Source organism: Anser brachyrhynchus (assembly GCF_964034855.1).
Source record: "Anser brachyrhynchus genome assembly, chromosome: 20".
NCBI lineage: Eukaryota > Metazoa > Chordata > Aves > Anseriformes > Anatidae > Anser > Anser brachyrhynchus.
The window spans coordinates 5,045,765-5,066,592 of NC_137713.1; the positions used below are offsets into that span (position 1 = coordinate 5,045,765).

Consider the following 20,828-nt stretch of genomic DNA (forward strand, 5'->3'; position numbering starts at 1 on the left):
TTAATCTTCTTCTTTCTCAATGTAAGGTTTGGCACTGACACGTGCCATTTGCCTTGCCAAATAGCGGTCCCTTGCTGACATGACTGTCTCTTCATTGCTCCGTTTGGCAAATTTGCTCATGCTCTCAGACGCTTTGTGTGTTTGTTCTTTCTCCTCTTTCTCCCCTTCTTCTCCAGCTTTACGCTTCTGCTCAGACAAATGTCTAGAGCTGGAGCTTCTCTTCTCATCCACCTCTCTCTCTTTTCCCTTCCTCTCCATTTCCAAATCAGTCTCTCCATCTTTTTCTAAAGATGCGGGACTGTTTTCCCTCCCGTCTCTGTGTTTTTCATCACTACCATATTTTTCTCTCCTATCCTTTACATGATCTTCCTTTTCTCTGCATTTCTCTCCTCTCTCCTTCTCTCTATCACTGGACCTATCTTTACCACTTCTTATTCTTTCTTTTTCTCGTTCCTTTTCTGAACACTTCTCCTCTCTCTCTTTTGCCTTCCTCCATTCTCTTGCATGTCCCTCCCTCTCTTTTCTTTCCTTCCTCCTTTGTTTATCATCTTGTTCTTCTCTCCTTCTGTAATTATCTTTAGTAGCATGATCCCCATGTCTATGTCGCTCTTCCTTTTCCCTGTGGTGATCCTTTTCATGGGTCCTACTTCTCTCGTAATCTTTTTCCCTGTATTGTTCGTCATTTCCCCTTCTGTCTGATCTGCTCTCTCCCCTCTTTGTCTGATGATTTGTCTGGGCTTTTGTGCGCAGCTCTTCCTCCACACTGGATGAACTTGGTGACCTGGAATGCCTCTGGTGCTTGTGATGTTTAGCCTCCTCTTCACTGCTCACAAAGCTGTCTCTCCTTTTCTTCCTTTTCAAATTTACTTTACTATTCTTGTTTCTCTTATCATCATCGTTACTATCACTTCCTATGTCGGTATCAGCATCTGGATTATCCTCTTCCTTAGCAGGGGGCTTGAGTCTTTGCCTTTCGTGTGGGCCTTTGTTCCTTTGGTCGGATTCATCATAACTAGCGTTAGGTTTTTCTTCCTTTATCCTACATTTTTATGTTAAAAAAGAAAAAAAACATTACACGGCCTGAAGTCTCAGACTTTTCTACACACTGACTTCTGGTCAGGTCTTAAGCAAGACTGTAAACAAAAGATGCTGCTGAGAAGTCTAAGAAAGCAAATCTATCTGTAGCTCAGGTTCCAGGAATCCAGCATAAATGATTTCTATGAAAAATCTGCATATGGTTCACTGGTGAATGAAAGCTGATGAATTTATCTAAAACAATGAGTATGGTTAAGTATCTGCAGTCTCCTTCTAAAGAACAGAACAGAGATTTGTGTTCTTGTGTAAGCTTTCTGGCAAGCTACATGTTTTTTCCTATGTGTTCATTCTTCTATTCATACCAAATAATTGTCCAAAGAAGAAGCACGTTGTATGTTTTTGTTCACAGAAGTGGGAGCATAGCTTCCATTAGAAGTAGTAGATTTTTACTCCAGTATTTCTGAAGTTCTCGTTCTTGTGACTAAATATAACTTTTTAACAGTTCATAGATTCTTAAACAAAAAAGACGATCCATGAAGGACAAATTTGGGAACTGGGCAGAAGAAGTTATGCTTCATCATTCTTTTCTGACTGATGGAAATGCATGTTTAATCACACACAAGCCATATGTCTCCTCTTCCTAATCATACAGCTGCAGTTACAGGCTGCGGTAAATTCTTATGAATCAGCACGCCATCCAATTAGATTGTTTGATGCATGCTTTCAAGTCTTTCAACAATGACTAAAAAATTAAGTTGGAAAATCCAATAATCTACTTTATTAACCCAATTAACTAAAATTAATGTACGGCAAATTCTGAGATCTGAAAGTCAAGCTGTGTTCTCTCTGTTTTCTACAGTACCACCCTAAGAAAGATTAAAATATAAGCTGGAGCTCACACGAAAGGTTTTTTGGGAGCACCATCTAAAGTACTATTTGCTTTCCCACAAATTAACTTTATATACAACTCGCAGAAGAAACACTTCCTTAATATGCAAGATTAAGAAACCACCATTTCAGATGATCTCTACGCAGTAAAAAACCACATTTTACTGAAGAGGCTTTGAAAGACCTATTAAAGCAAATAGAAAACTATGTGGGCTGTTTACTTACACTAGAAACACTATTGCTACTGTTTTACACAGATTCAAGAGAATAATAATGATTTCATCAATAAAAAAAAGAAGAAACCATAAAAAGCAAAATTCATTTAACCACCTCAGTAGCAATCTTTGTAAGCCACTGAAATCATGCAGGTTTTTCTCTCTGGTGGAAGCCAGGATGTTTTTCCAAACATGTAGGTATACTAATACTTTAAGTCTCAAATGATGAAACTGTGGCTGCAAATTTCACATTTTTTGCTTAAATTCAGGAAGCTGTTCTGCTCTTCTTCCAGTTGTATTTCTTACTTCCTATTTCTTTTACACTACCTTTTCCTATTAATTCCAACAGGTGGCATATCTTTATACCAAACACGTAATCTAGTACAATAAGTACAATGTTAGAGTTCGACATTTTTTTCAAGAAATTCATATCAACATTTCCTATGACTTACCTCTATATGCCCATTATTTTATTTTACTTTTTGCCTCCTTCGTGGTTCAAAATATTTAACTTAATGCAGATTGCAAAATACTATGTAAACCGAAGTAAACATAGGTAGAATAATATAAAGTACTGTTACAAGTATGACTGTTCTCTGACACTTTTTAACCATATCCCTGTCTTCCTTGTTGCTGTCTTATAGTCTATACCATTGATGATCACTGGACATTTTCCAAATAATTTTGTTAACTAGAGGTATGTATAAAGCATTCTGTGATTCTGAAGTGATCAGGTTACCCCTACCTGTGTGATATACTATTCCCTATTTCTTGTGGTATTCCATTAAATCTGGAACCACAATCAACCAGCAGCTGTTTTATACGTGAAAGCTTTCTGGAATTGCATCGTACCTGGCTTCACGGAAGCTGCATTTCGGCATCTCTTCTTCCCCTACCCTCTGGTTTAAAAGATGTCTGTAAAATCCACTGAGATCCTTCTGTTTGGTCACATCCAAGTATGCTAAGGGAAAAAAAGCAAGGTTGGATTTAGCGTGTTATAAATACTCATCAGACACAATTCACAATTGGTAAAGACACCAAGAGTGCCATCTCCACCCTGGAGGTTTTCAAGCCTGGAGTGCAAAAAGCTCTGAGCAAGCCAATCCAACCTCATAGCAGGCCATGTTTTAAGAAGGCTGAAACAGACAGAGGTCCACTAGACCAGAATTACCTCATTCAAGATGCTAAAAAATGCAGGAGATTACATGTCTGTCCAATATATCTTGTTTGTTATTCTAACATCTATTTATAGTTCTAATTTTTATGCCTATTTCTGTGACACTACAGAATATCTGGTTAGGGAGCGCAAGCATAATTGTACTCCAGGCTTAGAAGTCCTCCTTCAGTAACTGACACTTCCTCAAAAATTAAAGCCCAAATAGTACTGACACACAAATGGAGGAGCTTCCCCTGTTCCTTCAGTAACCTGTACAAGGGAAAATAACAGACGGAAAGCGGGATCTGATTCAGTGTCTGTTATCTGCTCCTTTTTGATATTGAAACTATATCAAGCCTTACAGAAAGACCAGATGACAATGCTGTAAACATGTACAAGGCCATACTTCTTTTTAAGAGGTATGCTGGTTCAGTGTTAATCTCACCCTCCAGAGCGGCCTGTCTTCTTTCTCTTTCCTCCTCCTCAGCTCTCTCTTGCAGCTTCTTCTTATAGGCCGAAGTCACAAAAGCCTCTTTGTGATCAAACTCTCCTCCTTCCATTTCACGCTCTTTCTGAATTTTTCTTTCCATTCTTTTTTCTTGTTCCTTCTTTCTAATCTCAGCTGCTTTGAGGATATTGTGGATGTATCTAGGCTAAAATAGGAAGGAAAAAAAAAGTTTAATGATGAGAGATAATTAAGGTGGCTAAGAAAACACAAATTGGGACTGCTGGAGATGTTGACAGAATAGAAATAATAGAAAAATAGAAGTAATAGGAAAAAAAATGACAGAAGCTAATTTAACACATTCTCACACCAACAGCAATGTTAAACTATCATCCCTTTAGGTCACTATTGTGGCATGCTTCCCAATAACAACACAGGTTGCTGTATTCAGTGAAAACATTCAGCCCAACTTTGACTAGGATGACTTTTTCTGTGAGTGAAACTAAATCTTTTTTTTCTACTTCTCAACCCTGTCTTCTGTCTTGTAAAGTCTTGCCTTTCTATTGATGTAAGGGAGAAGAAAGCTTTCTTTTATATCCACATAACCTGACAAGCGCGTTCAAACGAAATAGAATAAGTAAATACAAAAATATCATTTGTCAGGATAATCCTGCAATGTTTTGAAATCAGGCATTGGGCTGTGAAAACTGGCTCACATTTCACCAACGAAAGGTAATTACTTTAGTCTTCTGACAGGTTTCCTGTGAGCACACCAGTGAGTGAGAAGGGACAATTTATGTTCAATTTCCTTTATTATCAGAAGTCATATTGCTGCAGGGCCCATTGCCTCTAACCCCATTATCCCACTATAAAAGTCTCTTAACAAATAGAGAAAGATATGCTAGACATCCTAAGTTGGGTGGGAAACTTGCAGTCTGCTGCACTCCTGAGTACCACAGGATCAGGGCTCTGCAGTATCTGATGAACTTGTAGTTCTACCAACATTTTTGCAAATTACTACCTTAGGTAACAGAATTTGAGTACAACCTTGCATGCCCCATTAGAGAACAATTTTGGCAAAGCTTAGAAGTTAAGCGATTGTAGTTATTCCAAGCATACAGAGATAAGACAGACAGCATACATTTTCAAGTATCAACCTTTTTCTCATCGTTTCCTGATAACATTCTGGCATTATTTTCTTTCTTCTTCTGCTGCATTTCATCATAAATACTGTCATACTCATACACTGTAGCATCTTCTGACAAAGCCTTCTGAATTTCCAATTTAGTCTAAAACAAACAAAACACAAGTGTGGGGAAGAAAAGATAAAGGAATGAAGCACGAATATGTTAAATGAATGGAGCATAAATATCTTTTTCCTTCATACTATGTCTTCAATAGGTCTGGAGCTTTTTTTAAAAGTAAAACTCATGTTTCTTCTGTATAACTTACTCCTCAATAACAGTCACAGGCCCACTGTTGGCATATATTTAAATATTAAAAAAAACCAACACAACAACAATACTTTGTAACATTACATTCTACAAACAAAACAGTTTGAGAAACTGAAAATATCAATGCATTTTATGCCACAATACAAGCTTTGATTTGTATTGATTAAACTTAAATTTTTACTGTTTTAAGTTACGACCGGTTCTGTGTTAAACCTCAGTCGTAGACCTTTCATTAGGCAGTTCTACAGCTACTCTGGTTATAGCAAGAAGAACCCAAAAAAAGAACAATCGTGCCCACAAAAGTGAAAGAAAATCTTTGCTAGAGGAAAGGCTTTGAGAATTTCATGTTTAAAGAAATTTTATGCTGCAAAGAGAAATGCACAAAATTATAGAACCATGAGGAATTTTTAAAAGGGTAACTCTAACTCTGAAAATACACAATTATGTTTCTGCAATTATTTAATAAAATGGGAAGTGTAATTGGTTACAATTTTATCTTTCCGTATTTAGAATACTTTAGATTCCAATTATAATGCTTCTGGAAAATAATCATGAGCATTTGCCTACTGGTAAAGTTTAAAAAAATCCACGCATTTTATAACATCCTTAATCTGTTGACCAGAGTAACAAAAAGACCATCTTGATTACAACAAGTCTTATCTTTGAAAGACATCTGTGTGGAAGCCTAGAATTAGGAATAGTAAATTTCATTCTGTAACTGCAGTAAAAAATAGAATCACATTCTATTTGATTCCATGATTTTGATCACACTTAAACACAAACCATATAATTTGAGTTATATTTTCATTCAGTCAAGACAGGAGGCCAAAAGCTAGTAAAGGACTTTCTCACTTCCTTTGTCTTTTCAAGTATACTTCAGAAAAATTGGGAAGCACACTGCCTGCAGGATGTGCAGAATCAGCAGGATATACGGCAATGCATTTTGGGATACATTATCACATAAAGAACTGAAAAAAAACGAACACACTGGCAAACAATTTATGGAGGAAGTTTAGGAAGGGAATACATTTTATCAATACAGCAGAAACCAGATAAAAATGCACATCCACATACACTGATGTCACTGGCAAAGCCAGATTAGAAAGCTCCTCAGCTTCACTCACTCCATCGAGGTTTTTTTTGTCTTCCCTGTGTCCCATTTACTCCTCTGTCCACAGCCCTGCTTTTAGGTCTGCACTGTCAGGCTGCTTATTTCACAGGTCTCAGTAGCAGCACAGGTTCATAAGCCACTATTCCAACACAAAGGTGCAAGAGTAAAAGGACAGGAGCAAGAATTTCTTATTCTTAGCTGGAATTTCTGGCACCTTTGCCAGCAAATAAAACGTGTGTAACTGCAGCTGTGCTGAACTGGCTGCTTGCCTGAAGACAAATAACCAAATACACGTTAAAACTCCCATTTCTCTGTGGATAGTAAATGCACTCATTTCCAAATTTGTCACGGGCATGAAGAGTCTCCACTGCACCTTACCTGTTTCATCACTTGTTTTTTCAATGCTTCTTTCTGAAGACTTTCACCAACAGATGGCTGTAAGAAAAAAACATTGCAGAAATAAAATTAATTACATTGACACAGCTCATATTATTTTTCTGCCATTCTAATGAACAGTTATCTAAACAGCCTCCTTGCATTAGGCAGTCTCTCATTTCAACAGCATTTTTCCATAAGCAAGAAAAACTAAAAGTTCATTCGTAAGTGTACAACGAATCAGCCTTTTCTGTGAGCAAAATACTGCCCTACCTCAACATATGTATGTCTTTTATAAAAACGGTGATGAGTTTAAGAACACAATTTTACAGTGTACCTCAAAAGCTACAAACAATTTCGTGCTATTTCACAAACCAAGCACTCTCTGCTCAAGAAACGCTCAGAGACATGAGGAGGTCTGTGGAAATTGTTTTGTCTCAATGCCTTTTTCCAACCGCTGCCAAAAAACTCGTAGAAAAGCCATATCCCTCCACTGCAGCGAGGGTCAGTCTGTTGGTACATGAAGCTAGCACATCAGCAGTCAAAACACCTAGCAAAGGGTATCTAAGGTGAAAACCGAAACATATTCCTAAGAGATAATGCCTGTGATACACCTGTGCACTCTTACAACCACTAAACTTTCAGTTGTTGCTAGGAGAAAAAAAAAAAAAAAAAAACAAAACAAAACACAGACCACCCCAAATCATCAGAAATTGGAATGATATCTTCCTATCAATTTATGTATCAAAACCATCTGAATGTTCTTGCAAACTGTGTACTTAAGAATACAGAAGGATAAATATTCTCAATGGTTTTTGAATTATACTTCTAATACTCTGTGAAATAGGTGCTGTTCAGAATAACATATTGCTTCCCATGTGTAAATTTCAACAGAGAAGTGACAGCGCCGAGCAGACATTCTTACTGACAACGCCATGGGAGAACTGCTTTCATAGAAATATCCAAAAAGATTTGGCAATATTTCAAGTTTGATCGGTATCATTAGTTCTGTTTTTTTAAAAACAAGAATGCTGCTAATTTGAACAGCATGTACTTCAGGCATTAATGGTTAATATTCCAAGATAAGTAAGCTAGAAAGCAGCAATACTAATCTTCCCCAAGAAAAAAGAGTATCCACTACTGAAAGCATTTCCTAATCTGCATACTTTCTAAAAACAAATAACTCAAACGAACAAACAAAAAACACGACTGAGTTTTATTTAGTTTTGTCTTTTAATTTCTATCTTTTCTGAACCAAGAGATAATACTGTTTATTAAACAGACGCACTATAAATGTCAGGACTCCTGTCCTTGTTTATGTAATTAGATATCGCTTCATCTTAAAAAGCAGAAATAGGAAGGAAAAAATCCTCTTGTGTTTTGGCAGCTTCCCAAGCTTTGCGGCTTTGACTAGTGCATAGATTCACAGAAACACGGAACAGTTTGGGGTGGAAGAGACCTTAAAGCCCACTCAGTCCCAAGCCCCTGCCACCTCCCACCACACCAGGTTGCCCAAAGCCCCATCCAACCTGCCCCAGGGCTGGGGCATCCACAGCTTCTCTGGGCAGCCCGTTCCAGTGCCCCACCACCTCGGAGTACACGCTCTCTATCTCTTTCTAAAAAGAGAAGAGATTGTGTAATCAGCTCTAATAAAATTAAGCAGAAAACCAACTAGCAGGGACCCTGAAACAGCAACTAGGATCTTCTGAAATCAAACAGAACTAGCACAACGCAAAATCAAACAGATTCCCTAAACGAGAGGGCTCTGAATTTCCTCTGATGCTTACAAGTAATAACGTGTCATGACCTCTTTTTCTTATGCTATTGAAGTTTCAACACATGGGTCAACAAGGAAAGACACCTAAGTGCTTTTCCACAATTTTCTACATGACAGACTGTAAACAGTTGAAATCTTTGTCACTGGTTAATTTCAGAAACAGAACAAGTTGTGCCATAAGCAGCGGAATTAATGGACTTTCATTTTATGCGCCTTTGTGCCCTCTGTCTCTTTATTCCCATTATCATCCCCTCAAACACCCTACCTGCCTGATTTGTCAGGGGGGCAACACTCTGTGTGATCCACAGCTACCCCTGTGCTGAGCAGTCCCTCAATTATTCCTTCTTCAGGCAGAGAAAAATTAGAATCACAAATTCTCAGCTGTCTGTCCTTTACTCAGATGCCAAATTTCACAAAAAAACACAGGAAGAGTGTTTTCGGGACCTCTGCCACCTACGTAGCATAGTTAGGATTGTTAGCGGGGGGACTAACGGGTACACAGAGGGATCACCTCTACACGGCTTTTTTCTGCTAGGCAAACCACAAATAATAACGAGACTTGCAAGCTTCTGTGTAGCCACGTCTAAAAAACTATCCTGAAAGGTGCTTTGTCAGAGCAGTACCAAGCAATTCCAAGCTCAGCAAGAGGAAAAAAAAAATGGTGCTAAGGCAACGCTGTCAGTACTGGGAGATGTACGTACGGTACCACCTGCCTGCATCCACTGAATGCTGGATAGTGCATTATTTGGTTATAACACCCTACAAGAATCCTGTCTTCAGCCCTCAGTATTTCCCTCTAGCTTTCAGGATTGCAGAACTTGTTGAGAAACATTTACAATATTGTACGTAATTTTTATGTCGTGCTTTCTTCTAAAAATGCTATATATGAACAGTGTGATCTTCACATAGATGACTATTTTAACTTGGCAGCGGAACACATACAAACATTTAATGTAAGACCTGGATTTCCAGATTTCCTCCTGGCTCTCGGGGAAGATGATGTCCCTCTGCTTGACATATTAAGAGTCACCACTGAAGGATTCCTCCGTCAGACACTCTTACACTGGCTTTCCTGAAAGGTGCCTGAACACCGAGGAGTCTCCTCCGCATTACGGCAGAAAGCAAAGGCTCACTAACAGACAGAACAGACCCTGCGGCCCTATTTACAAAGCGAGCTTTATTCCACCGAAATATTTCAGACGCTGCTCAGAATGTTTTCCTTGTCTGCCTACATGAAATGAATGTGTTGATCTACGAAGATTACACAAACACAAAAGTAATATATAATCCTCATTATTGTACATGTAATTGTAAAGAAGTCCACCTGTGATATGTTTGCCTAGAACGGCGGCAAGTTTATAGAAAACAAACACCTTCCCTAATGGTTTATGGTTGACAATTTCCTGTTGTGCTATGAGCTCTGATAGATGAGAACTTCCCGTTCTTTTGTATTGTTTTTACTTATCAACTGCCCATTTATTAAAGGCCCCAGAAGCTCAGCAAATCTGTCTCTTTCCCTGAAGTCAAGCTATTCTTCAGAAGCACAAAGCTTGTAGTTTAATATTTTCTAGAAGGAAAAGATGGTTTAACCCTATCCTTTGAAGTCACATAGAACCCGTGCAAATTAAGAATTTTTACTGTTAGACATTGAAACTACTGACCAATGCTTTTAGCTCGACTCAGGTGTGTTCCAATTCTAACAGAGCACCGCACACCATTTACAGCTTCATACAAAAAGTACAATTCAAACTTCAAAAATCCAACATCTAAAAAGTGGGATTCCACATGTTTTCTCTACCTTCCTGCCACAACATCCCCATCTTCCCACATCTCGGGTCTCATCTGCAGCTCTTCGCTTCCTCTCTGTATTTTCTGCTTCCTCCCATCTCACCTTGGCGAGGCAGCCCTCAGGCCCCAGGCCAACCAAAGGGAATGGAGGAGGGTTGGGGCCTTCTTGTCTTTCCCCTCATCAGGGCATTAATGGGGTCTTGGTCCTGCAGTTAGAGAGCTCTGGTCTCATCAGAGAGACCATCTTTAGGTCTTGCTCTCATAGAGACCTGTATGATCTAACTAGATCCTGCACAGGGACACAATCACTACGTGTACAAGAGGCTCAGGCCTCTATGAAAAAAAAAAAAAAAGAACTCACAACAGATTCACCTCGGTTCATACACTGTACAAGCCATGGTGACTGGTACAAGGAGAAGAGAAAGAACGTGTAAAACAACTCCCGTACAGAATTAGCTTTCCTTGACATACCCTCCCAGCTTCCAGCAACTAGAAGTCTGGGGACTTCCTGAAGCGGAGGATGCACCTGGACCATTGTTTGACACCAGCGGCATCCCCTGATTTGACGAATCCATTCCTGAACCCATTTATAGCTTTGGCCATGCCACAATATCCTGTGGCAGTGAGTTCCACAACTTAATTAGACATTGTGTGGAGAAAAACAACTTCCTTGTGTTTAGATGAAACCAGCTACTTGGTCATTCCTTGAGATCTCCTACTGCTCATGTTATGAGAAACAGCAAAATCACTTTGCTTTCTCTGAATCATTTTTGATTTTACACGTTTCCTGGGGAGTTATTCCTCTCCACTTCCTTTCTGTCAGTGACCTAAGAGCCCCTCAGTCTATGTAGTCTTATTCTGCATGCAAACTCTCACATAAACTCCAGTCGTTATCATTAGTTCTCCACTCTTTTTATCAGTCACAGTGTCCTTTTTGAAAGGAACCTAAAGCAAAAATAAAAATTTGAGTCTACATGTGACATAGTTTCCTGCTCATTTTCAAGCAAAAAAAAAAAACAACTTTCTTTGTGCTTGCTTAAAATACTCCTTTTACTTTTCTTTTGGATGGTCACTTAAAAAACAAACAGAAAAAGACCTCACCAGGCTGATACACTGGCAGAACTATCCACACTGACTCCATGATCTCCCTCGTGAATTTAGCACCTATTGTGGTCTACGCACAGGTTATATTTTACCTACACTTGACATCCTGAAGAAAAAAATCAGCTTTGAAAAGTTGCTTGGTAAGACATGAAAACGTATGCTGGGTAATTCTGATACACTAACACAGAAATTTTACATGCTGCAAAATGAGTCTCAATTTACAGAGAGATACTTTCAACTAAATTCCAAAACAAAACAGAACAGTCCACTAGGAATACTGACAAGCCACCTCTGAAATCACAATGCATGAATAAAGGGATAATATTTTGGGAGAAAATGGATATACAACAAGTAACGGTATGCCAGAATGGAAGTTTATTTCTGACGTCTCGTAGTTTGCTGATGTAACTTCTGTTCTCTACAACAGCCATTCCTAGGGATAACAACCTTCCCCCCAGTTTTTAAAAACAGTAACAACTCCTCATTTTGAAGGCAAGTAATTCAAGACTATGTTGACTAGAAATAACTGTAAGCACCTGATTTACTTTATGCCACTCAACGCTGGGAAAATTTATTCTAAGAAAATTTCTATCCAAGATGTTCTATTGTTGTGAACTAACCCAAAGAGCATCTTCATCAGCGACTAACATCCATTAATGTACTTAGTCACAGTAAAAATGATCACATTTTGAATTCTTTCAGCAAGGGTACAGGCAAAATCTTAATGAAATATGCATAGTAGCATTTAAAAAAAAAAAAAAGGACTGAAAGTTTGGTATCTAATATATAATCACAGACCAAGTCAGGGGTGCAGATTTCCCAGCACAAACTTTATTAGAGTTCAGTTAAAAATACATAATCTCCAGACATTTGAGATGTAGTTCTGACTGATAAGGCAGCAGACAGGAAATGAAACCCCTCCCAAATGCTGCTCCTTATCTTGAAAAGCTCTGGAATTATTATTGAACTAATAAAGTAATTTTGCTTTTTTAAAAATGATCCTTTTTGATAAAGGCAGTTATGAGATTATTACTTTTTGCTGGGTATGTACCATACTGATGTGCATGACAACTTTAAATAGTCTTTAGAGCAGCCTGGCAGCAAATGTCAGCTCTTCTGAAAGGAATGATACTTGATCTGTTAAGCTACAAGTTAGCTGACATCAACACACGTTGTTATTATTACTAGTATTATTATTAGCATTAGTTTACTTTCATGTTGAGATATTAAAAAGAGAAAATGCAGAAATAGAAAAAATGCAAGTCACCCCTCACCCACTGAGGGTTCCCAGTCCTACCATTTAATGTTTAACGACAACAGATTAATTCAATCCTTGGGATCTGGAAAATGTGGGGTCAGTCCCTTGGTGCAGAGAAGGATACCAAATCCCATACTGCCACAGAAAGGGAAAGGGCTCCTGCCACGGAGGACAGTGGATCCCCGTCACGTCCATCAGCTGTGTTTGAAGGAAAGCCTCTCTTTAGAGCCCTGGTGCCAGCTGTGAGCTCAGTCAGAGGGACACACCTCCCCACAGCGCTGAGGAAAGCAGTCAAGTGAGGAAAGGGATGGGATTTCAGACACGTTCCTGTCCTCTGTGCCTCCCGTAAGCTGCAGTTTCATGTTTGGGGTTGAGTGGATATTACTAAGAAGCTCCTCAGTCCTCTCATGCACTGTGCAGAGGGAATTCAGACATCTTCAGCAGCGGCACTCTGGATTTGACCTCTCACAGAGGATGGGAATTGCTCAACTTGTCACAGAAATATGACAAAAAAAAACAACTGCTAGTTTATTAAAAAGTGTTTTTATACTAGGAGTCAGAGACCAACAAAGCTTACTTGATGCTTTATTAGCATTGTTTTTTCAACTACACAATAGAAAGAGCATTTTCTGGTTTTTGGGGAAAAAAAAGATTAATATTCTTGTATTATGATTACACGATACCTTACGATTAAATCATCACAGGTAATTGCTGCTTGGTAATACCCAGCAAACTGTAACTTTATCTCCAGAAACAGAGAAAGAAATGTTAACCGTATCTCTCATCTGTGTAGGGAGTTCATCTCCACAATTCTATCCTTTTCCTGTAAGCTATGAAACTACTGGCTCTGAAGTCTTCAAAAATTCTGTTTAAGAAGCTGAGTATCTGTAAGCGTTCAAACCAGCGTACACACCGAGCCAGTCCTTGGATGCGCCCCATGTGTAGAGCAGTACATCCAGAAGTGTAATTTTTATAGTGGGCAGCACCATCTACTGGATCAGGTAGAAAGCTAATATTCTTAAAGTAATACTTAATAAAATAAAGACAGCTATATAAAAGAATACTATCAACATCCTGCAATGTAGCCATACATCACAGATTATCAATAAACTCTGCGGTCACTGGAAAGCTGTATATTTTTTGATATATTATTGCAGGGATTGTGCGTACTTTGATAATTACAATTCCTATTACTTGCCTTTTTTTTTCTTTAAAACTTTTAGTTCGTACAGCTCTGCTTTTGCTTAAAGTGAGTACCAACAATAAATCAATTATATTGAAACTGCGTGCAATAATCTAAAGGATACAATACACTTAACAACTATACAGTTAATATTTGAGAAACAACCGTTGATTACTACTGGCTGTTCTGTTTGTAGACACGGTCACCTAGGTAACCAACAAATCTATGGGCTAGATGCCGTTAACTCTTGCAAACGAATATGATGAGCTTTTGGAAGAGATGGCAGAGATTAATGATTACTTCCATTGAAGTTGAACTAAAGAAAACACAGATCATATTTCACACCCAAATTCAAAGTGATAATAAACATCTTAACAATGCTGCTATAACCTGATGCAGGCATTATGGTTGTAAACAAACTGTTTGCAGAAAATGGGGCATATTTCAAAAGAAAACTGTTGAACTGACCTCTTCATCAGAGTCATCTGCGAACACCGAGAGTTTGCTGGAAACGAGATTCTTCTGCTGCATTTTCTTGGGCATAATAAGCCCATATCTAAGGAAAAATATAAAAAGTTACCTTTAACATTATTTGCAGCAAAATATGTAGGTTCCAAATCAAAAACCTACTCCTTACAATTTTAGAAACAAAGATCAGCATCAGTGTAATGTTTTGAGTACAGATCTGAGCAGCATTTCCAGCAGCGCACTCAGCTTGCCAGCTTCTCCTATGGCTACTGCTGTCTTTTCCCATATTCCTGACTAAAATTACCTTCCTAAATCAGGCCACAAACCCCTCTTGCCCTGAGTTCTCCATGTGATGTTTTGTTTTTCCCCTCCGCAGAGCAGTAAGGAATTCCAGCTGCCCAACCTGCCGCTTTAACCCCTCACACACCGCTCTGTAGCTGCCTTTGCAGGTGCCGTGAACCCACCCGGTGTGCCACCAGCCTGCAGCTCGGGCCCCCTGAGGCGGCAGCAGCAGGGGATGCGGCCTGCAGCCCGCTCACACCGCCCAGGCACCATTTAACTGCACAGGACTGGCCCTGGTGCGGACACGGCCCGTTTTTGCGCTCAGAAACACTCCCTGCAGTCGTGGCAGGCCAGGCCTGCCTCTCCCCTCAGCCTCCCCCTGGGCCCCCCACAGAGCAAAGGGCTCTCCACAGAGCGCGGCGCCATAAACATCGCCTCACGGAGCAGCACGGCAGGGCTGCGGGAGCTGCCCCGCGGCCGGGACGAAGGAGCCCCCCCCCGGGGCTGTGCGGGGCTCGCCCCGGCCCGAGGCAGGGCCCCCCGAGCCCCCCGCGGCCCGCCCGCACTCACTGCCTGCCGGCCGCCGCCATCTTGGGCCGCGCTCCGTCACAGTCGCCGCCGCCGTTCGGCGGCCGCAGATTCCTCGCGGCTCCGAGCCCCCGAGCCACACCCCGGCGCCTCACCGCCCTGCCGCCACCCGGCCCCGCTCCTGTGGAGAAGCGGGGAGCGGGCCGGGAGGGGACGGGGGCGGCTGGAGAGATTTTTTTTAAGGCCTTTTTTGACGAGTGGCGAAAGTGCCGAGCGGGGAGGCGGCCGGCCCGCGCCGCCCTGAGGCGCCCTCAGCGGCGGGCTGAGGGGGGGGCAGCGGGCCTGTGCCCGCCGGTCCCCTGGTGGCGTCGCTTGTGGCCGAGCAAAGAAAGTGGAGTTTAATTTCCCCAAATTTTATCAAATTTTATTAAAGAAGCGGTTCTGCCGCTAAGAAACGTTATTGCAAAGATGAAATCTTGCTGCAGACAGTCAAGTTTGCTGTAATCTCAGGCTTTGTCCCAATAAGAGAGCTTTTTCTCTTTCTATATTAAAATGATTGTGCTTTTCTGTAACATTCAGAAGAACTTAAAAAAAATGCTGATTAACAACCTTTAGGTAAAATTATTTCTTAAAAGTACTTTAAGGACAGTGAGTCTTGAATTTTTTTTCTGTATCATTTATGAGCGCTGTAGCTTGGTAGACATAAACTCTTCCCTGCTTCTTTCTTTCTCATTGGAATTATTTTTTTTAAAAAAAAGGTTAAATAAGCTTTTAAATTTACTAGATATAACAACAAAATTGTCTCCTTTAATGTTTTTATTTTTCTTAATAACACACAACAGACCATTATAACAGACCAAAATATAAAGCACCAGTGTATTAAATAAAAGATGTCAAATACCAGAACCTCTAGGGTTAGATAAGGAATTAGTGCTTCAGCTGAAGGCACGCTAGACTTTGCTGGTGAAAGCTGGAGCTTTTTTATTCTGTAGGCTCTTCGTCATCTCCATCAGTGACAAGCAGGTGTGCACCCAGTTGTACAGGTACTCGGCTGGAACTGAGCCCTGCTGCCACACCTCTGCTCGAGGTACACCTGAAACAAAGAAGAGCTGTAACTGCAACAGGTCAAGTCAAAACTGTGGCCAGTGTTGTGTAGGACTGCATAGAGAAGGTCATCCCATCAGCGGAGTTTTCCCCAAGTCCAATAATTCCACCCTGGAAAATTGCGATGCTTTGAAATGGTGTTTTATGATAGTGAATGGTCAAGCACATGAATGCTTCATTTTTATTATAATTTATTTCGCATTGTCGTAGGTCCCCTGTTGTATAAAGTGCTCTATTTAATGCTAAACATTTGATAATTAAAAATGTAGTGAGAAAAGTGCTTTTTTTCCAAGCTCAGATTTGATTTAAGAGTAATTTATTTAAAGAGTAATCTTTATTTAAGAGTAATCTTTTATTATATGCTGTTAGAGGTCACCATACAGTCACCTCCCAAGGTTGCTCTGTGAGTAGAGCATAGGTTATTAGTGCTTTGTTCCGTATTACAGGGCACGTATATAGAACATAAGGGTATTGTCCAACATACACCATGTGTGAACACTGATATTCATTTAAAAGGAATTCCTGTAATTGTGAATCATACTGGTATTCACACCGCTAATCTCACACCACTGTCTCACAGTAAGTTCCAGCCTGGAAAACAAGCCTTTTGTAGCACACAGCAGTAGTTTGTCAAAGCTGTACCCTTTCTAGTTAAATCTAGGTTCTTAGTGAAGGAGGACTGGATGCTCTAGGCCTGTTTCATTCTCTTTGGTATTAGTTTAATATATATGAGGAAGACAAACAAAAAAACCCCACGAACTCAGACTGCATTAGGTGTTTACTGTTCATCAGTAGGCTGGACACTGTCAATAAGTATCCCCAGCTAAATTAGTAAGTCTCGTCCATACTTGATTTTAACAGGCCTCGGTCTGGCATTAAATCAAGTGAAAGACATCAACAAGAACAGCAGTCATTTCTTCTGCAGAGATATTACAAATAGTAACATCCTCTTGACTGCTCTGGTACACAGAACAGGTTACTTGCCAAAAAAGTCATCATTCTTAGCATGTTACCTGCAGGTTCACAATGAGATCACCTGTTCTGGTAGATTTCAAAGCTGATTTGCTCCCCTTTCCTTAAGGCAGTGAATTCTGATAATAAATTGAACAGGTTGACTTTTATTGACCAAAAAAGACTGCAGATATTTAGGACACTTTATCAGCTGTTTAATACACTGGGAAATCAAAGTTAGTTTCAGAAATAAAGACTTTAAAAGCATGCAGCTGAATGTTGCAGCTGACAGAGTTTCATTACTGAGCTGTGTCTGGTAATCTCACAATTACTTTATGGTATTTACCACCAATACAGTCCAGCAGCAGCTCTCCTTGAACTTGCACAGATGAAGCAGTTGGATCAAAGCAATAAATCTCCTGAATCAAATTGTCATCAAGATTCTGCAATGCAGAGAACAGAGTCAGATGGCAGTGAAAAATGTAAGAGAGGGTTACAGAACTAAAGAAGGGTAACTTAAGTATATAGGAAATCTAAAAATGGTAAGTAAAGAAGTGGAGATTGAAAGGAAGATGTCTGCAAGGATGGAGAAACTGAAAAGTAAAAATACAGGAAGGTGAGTGAGTACCTGAGAAACAAAGGAGCACGCAGTCTTTCAGATATTCTTAAGTTGGAGGATATCCTTCCAATGTTTTAAAAATAATTACAAGTCATACTCTTCATTTTGCATTTAGTCAGTATATAGACATTTACTGTATATAACATCTCCCTGTCACTGTCTTAATGACTGTAATCACTCCAAGTTCAACCATCCAATTCTGTTACATTTCCACATCTGCAACTGTATTTACAAAGCGATTTTTAAATAGTTCTGTCTGGTCATTGCTTTTACATGAACATATCTCCAGTGCCCACTTATCCGTTTCCTGTTCTCTTAAAAACAAATCTGGTTTATTAAACTGGGCAGCCCCTTTCATGTAATGTGCATGGAATTATTTCACTACCAATTCACCCTTGGTAAATTCCACTGTATCTTCTTGGTGGAAGAATAACGGAAAAAAATGGCTCACCAGTACACACTGACTCCAGCTCTCAATCTTCTCTGAGCCCTTCCACTTTGGATTGAAAAGCAACAGCACAGCCTTAACTATGTTATGTAGTAGAGCTGGTGGTTCTTCATAGCTCTTCATTTCAGCAAAGCTCTCAGCATTGAGTTTCTGGACACACTCACGTAGGTCCTGCAGCATGAACCGGTGGAAAAGAATTCCTGCATGCCTCAAATTCACGTGTTCTGCCTCTGGAATCAAAAACCAACCTTTCAAGAAGTTATCAGAAACATAATGCTACTCAAAACTTATTTTATTGACTGAAAGCCTCTGCATTCTATATGATTAACCTTTTTTTCTCCTTGACTAAGTGATTCATTTGTATACAGCCCAAGTATCCTATGAAACATTTCAAAATGGATATGTGCTTGAGAAGGAGACAAAACTTGCTGTAATGTAAGTGTGGTATGCTGAGACTGCTGAACATCCTAAGGGGATTAGATAGATGCCATAAATGTTACTATGCTCCTGGGGGAACAGGAGCCACTGAGGGAGAGTAATTAACACAACCTCCTCTGGGAGAGATAGTGGCTCATTCTGGTTCCAGAGTCCAGACAAACAGAAAACACAAATGGTATCAAGATTGCACCCTGGCCTGGAGACCTGACATGGGCACCCTGACTTATAAGCAGGTTTGGCACTGTGCTTGCCTTGGTTAGGGTCCAGGTGAAGGGTCTGGGCACGCACTTAATTCTGGAACTTTGACACTAAAACTCTCTTAATCTTAGGTGGGGCAGTTCTGAGTAGAACGTGATAGATCCCTGAAGGCAACAAAGCACCTTTGATTTTAGCGGGACTTGGGCACAAAAGTATCCTGTGAACCAGAGCCAAAATCTGAACATTCTGTTTAACTGTACTCTGCTCAGCACGTAGACTTGCTCGTGAGTAATTCATGTGTACCAAAGCTTTGTATTTGTCTTTCTATACTTGTATGAATGATACTTCAGATGTGGTTTTACTGACATTCCTATTTCTACTCCTAAAAATGTATCCTGGCGTGCACAATACCTAGTACATAGGTTGGTTTTGTTTCCTCTGAAGGTGTCTTCAGTATCTCACAGCAGGCAGCTTGGGCCACCTTCAACATTTTCTGCAGGTCTTTACGTTCATGAGGAGGTAATTTCTGGTGGTGTCCGATGCTGATATCAAATAACCCAAGAGCTTGTCTCGATAGGTCACGGAGAGGTACTGCAATGTGGTATTCTCCACAGACAGAAGTGCGAACGACTTCTGAAGTGTCTATGCACTTAAACAGGTAATCTCTGAAATGAGAGTAAAGAGAGGAAAATGTCCTAAGCTTTACCATTCCAGTCTCTTTTGGTACTTCATTTAGCATATTTTAGTTAAAGACCATTCATCTCGTGTTGTTAAAACAAAGGTATTATATTACAATCACCATTTATTCCTTGAACTGAAATATGAACATACTTCAGTATCATTCAAACCACATACAGAAAGGAGAAAATAGTGTTTTGGAACACAATATTGCTTACCCAAGGCAATTGCTGAAAATCATAAGAATTTAACAGACCCACACTAGTTTGTATTCTTGCCTTAAAAACAGATTCCCATTATAACCATGTTGACATTTGTTCTATAGAGTTTTATAAAAAGAAAAAAAATGTGCTGGAACAGCAAATTACTGTTCAACCAACTTTGACGACAAGGATGATATACTTAAAAGACAAGTCTGTGAGGATCTTGGCAGTTGAAGGAAACAGATAGTTGAAGGAAATGAGACACATAGCCAGGAAAAAAAAAATGACTGTAAAGAGCGAAATGCTTCACTAGAGGCTCTGATCCTTTGCAACAGATGCAGAGCTTGCTTGGCAGCTCATCTGGTAAGCATTAAGTTGGAAGTTAAGTTTTCGCAGGCCTAAAATTAAAGAGAAAATTCACCTTACCCCTTCATAATTCAGTATCACAAGCATCTACAACAGAAGCCTCAACAGTGAGACAACTACAGACACTGTTGTAGGGCTGCATTACAATGGGCTTTACACAATGTATATCATGCAGACTAGAATCTAGGACCACAGGTAACTGGCTAGGTTGCATGTTCCAGAGCCTACCTTAAAAGGTTTTCTTTTCTGAGGAAAAGAACAGCAGAAGTATGAATTTCTTTTTGTCCTGTATTATCTGTAGTAATCATTTTACGTAGAGCATAGTCACATGTCTGTTAGAGAGAAAAGGGACATTTACCTGCATCCAGGAAAAGAACAGCCATTTTGAAGCTTGGAGAGGGAGAAAAGTGTTTATTTCTCAAAGAAAAACTCCCATGTACATTCAGGTGAAATGGGATGGTTTAAAGACATCTCCCAACAATGTCTGGTTTTATTCCCAAAGTGTGTTGCTCAAGATGCATGAAGAATGTGCCCTGGACCTCCCTCAGACTGACTGTTTAATCCATCCCCAGGCTCTACACTGAGGAACACCCAGAGGCCAATGAAGAGGTTTCCCTTCTTTTCCATGTCCTATTACAGCCCCCTTTCTTATGCCATGTTTGTGTCAGCATGCCCTGAAACATGAAAAGCACAGAGGGGAGCAAACGACCTGGCTATCAGGCAGTTAACAAGGGGACAGTGCAGAGCCTGGAATGA

The 20,828-nt window shown here is 40.0% G+C and overlaps 2 protein-coding genes across 2 annotated transcripts in view; both read right to left on the minus strand.

Annotated features, from left to right (window-relative positions):
• On the minus strand, positions 1-15,129 carry NSRP1 (nuclear speckle splicing regulatory protein 1; the record flags this gene model as incomplete). The annotated part of the gene is made up of 7 exons (XM_080563327.1): positions 1-1,039; positions 2,991-3,099; positions 3,740-3,947; positions 4,897-5,028; positions 6,683-6,739; positions 14,258-14,345; positions 15,110-15,129. The coding sequence occupies 7 exons, from the start codon at positions 15,127-15,129 to the stop codon at positions 1-3; spliced, it is 1,653 nt and encodes a 550-aa protein (XP_080419453.1).
• The window catches only part of EFCAB5 (EF-hand calcium binding domain 5), a 48,265-nt gene continuing 34,188 nt past the window's right edge, over positions 6,752-20,828 (minus strand). The window contains 7 exon segments of the mRNA XM_080563254.1: positions 6,752-13,095; positions 14,258-14,345; positions 15,110-16,160; positions 17,469-17,565; positions 18,193-18,419; positions 19,237-19,490; positions 20,301-20,404. Coding sequence (XP_080419380.1) covers positions 16,018-16,160; positions 17,469-17,565; positions 18,193-18,419; positions 19,237-19,490; positions 20,301-20,404 — 825 coding nt within the window. The 3' untranslated portion in view covers positions 6,752-13,095; positions 14,258-14,345; positions 15,110-16,017.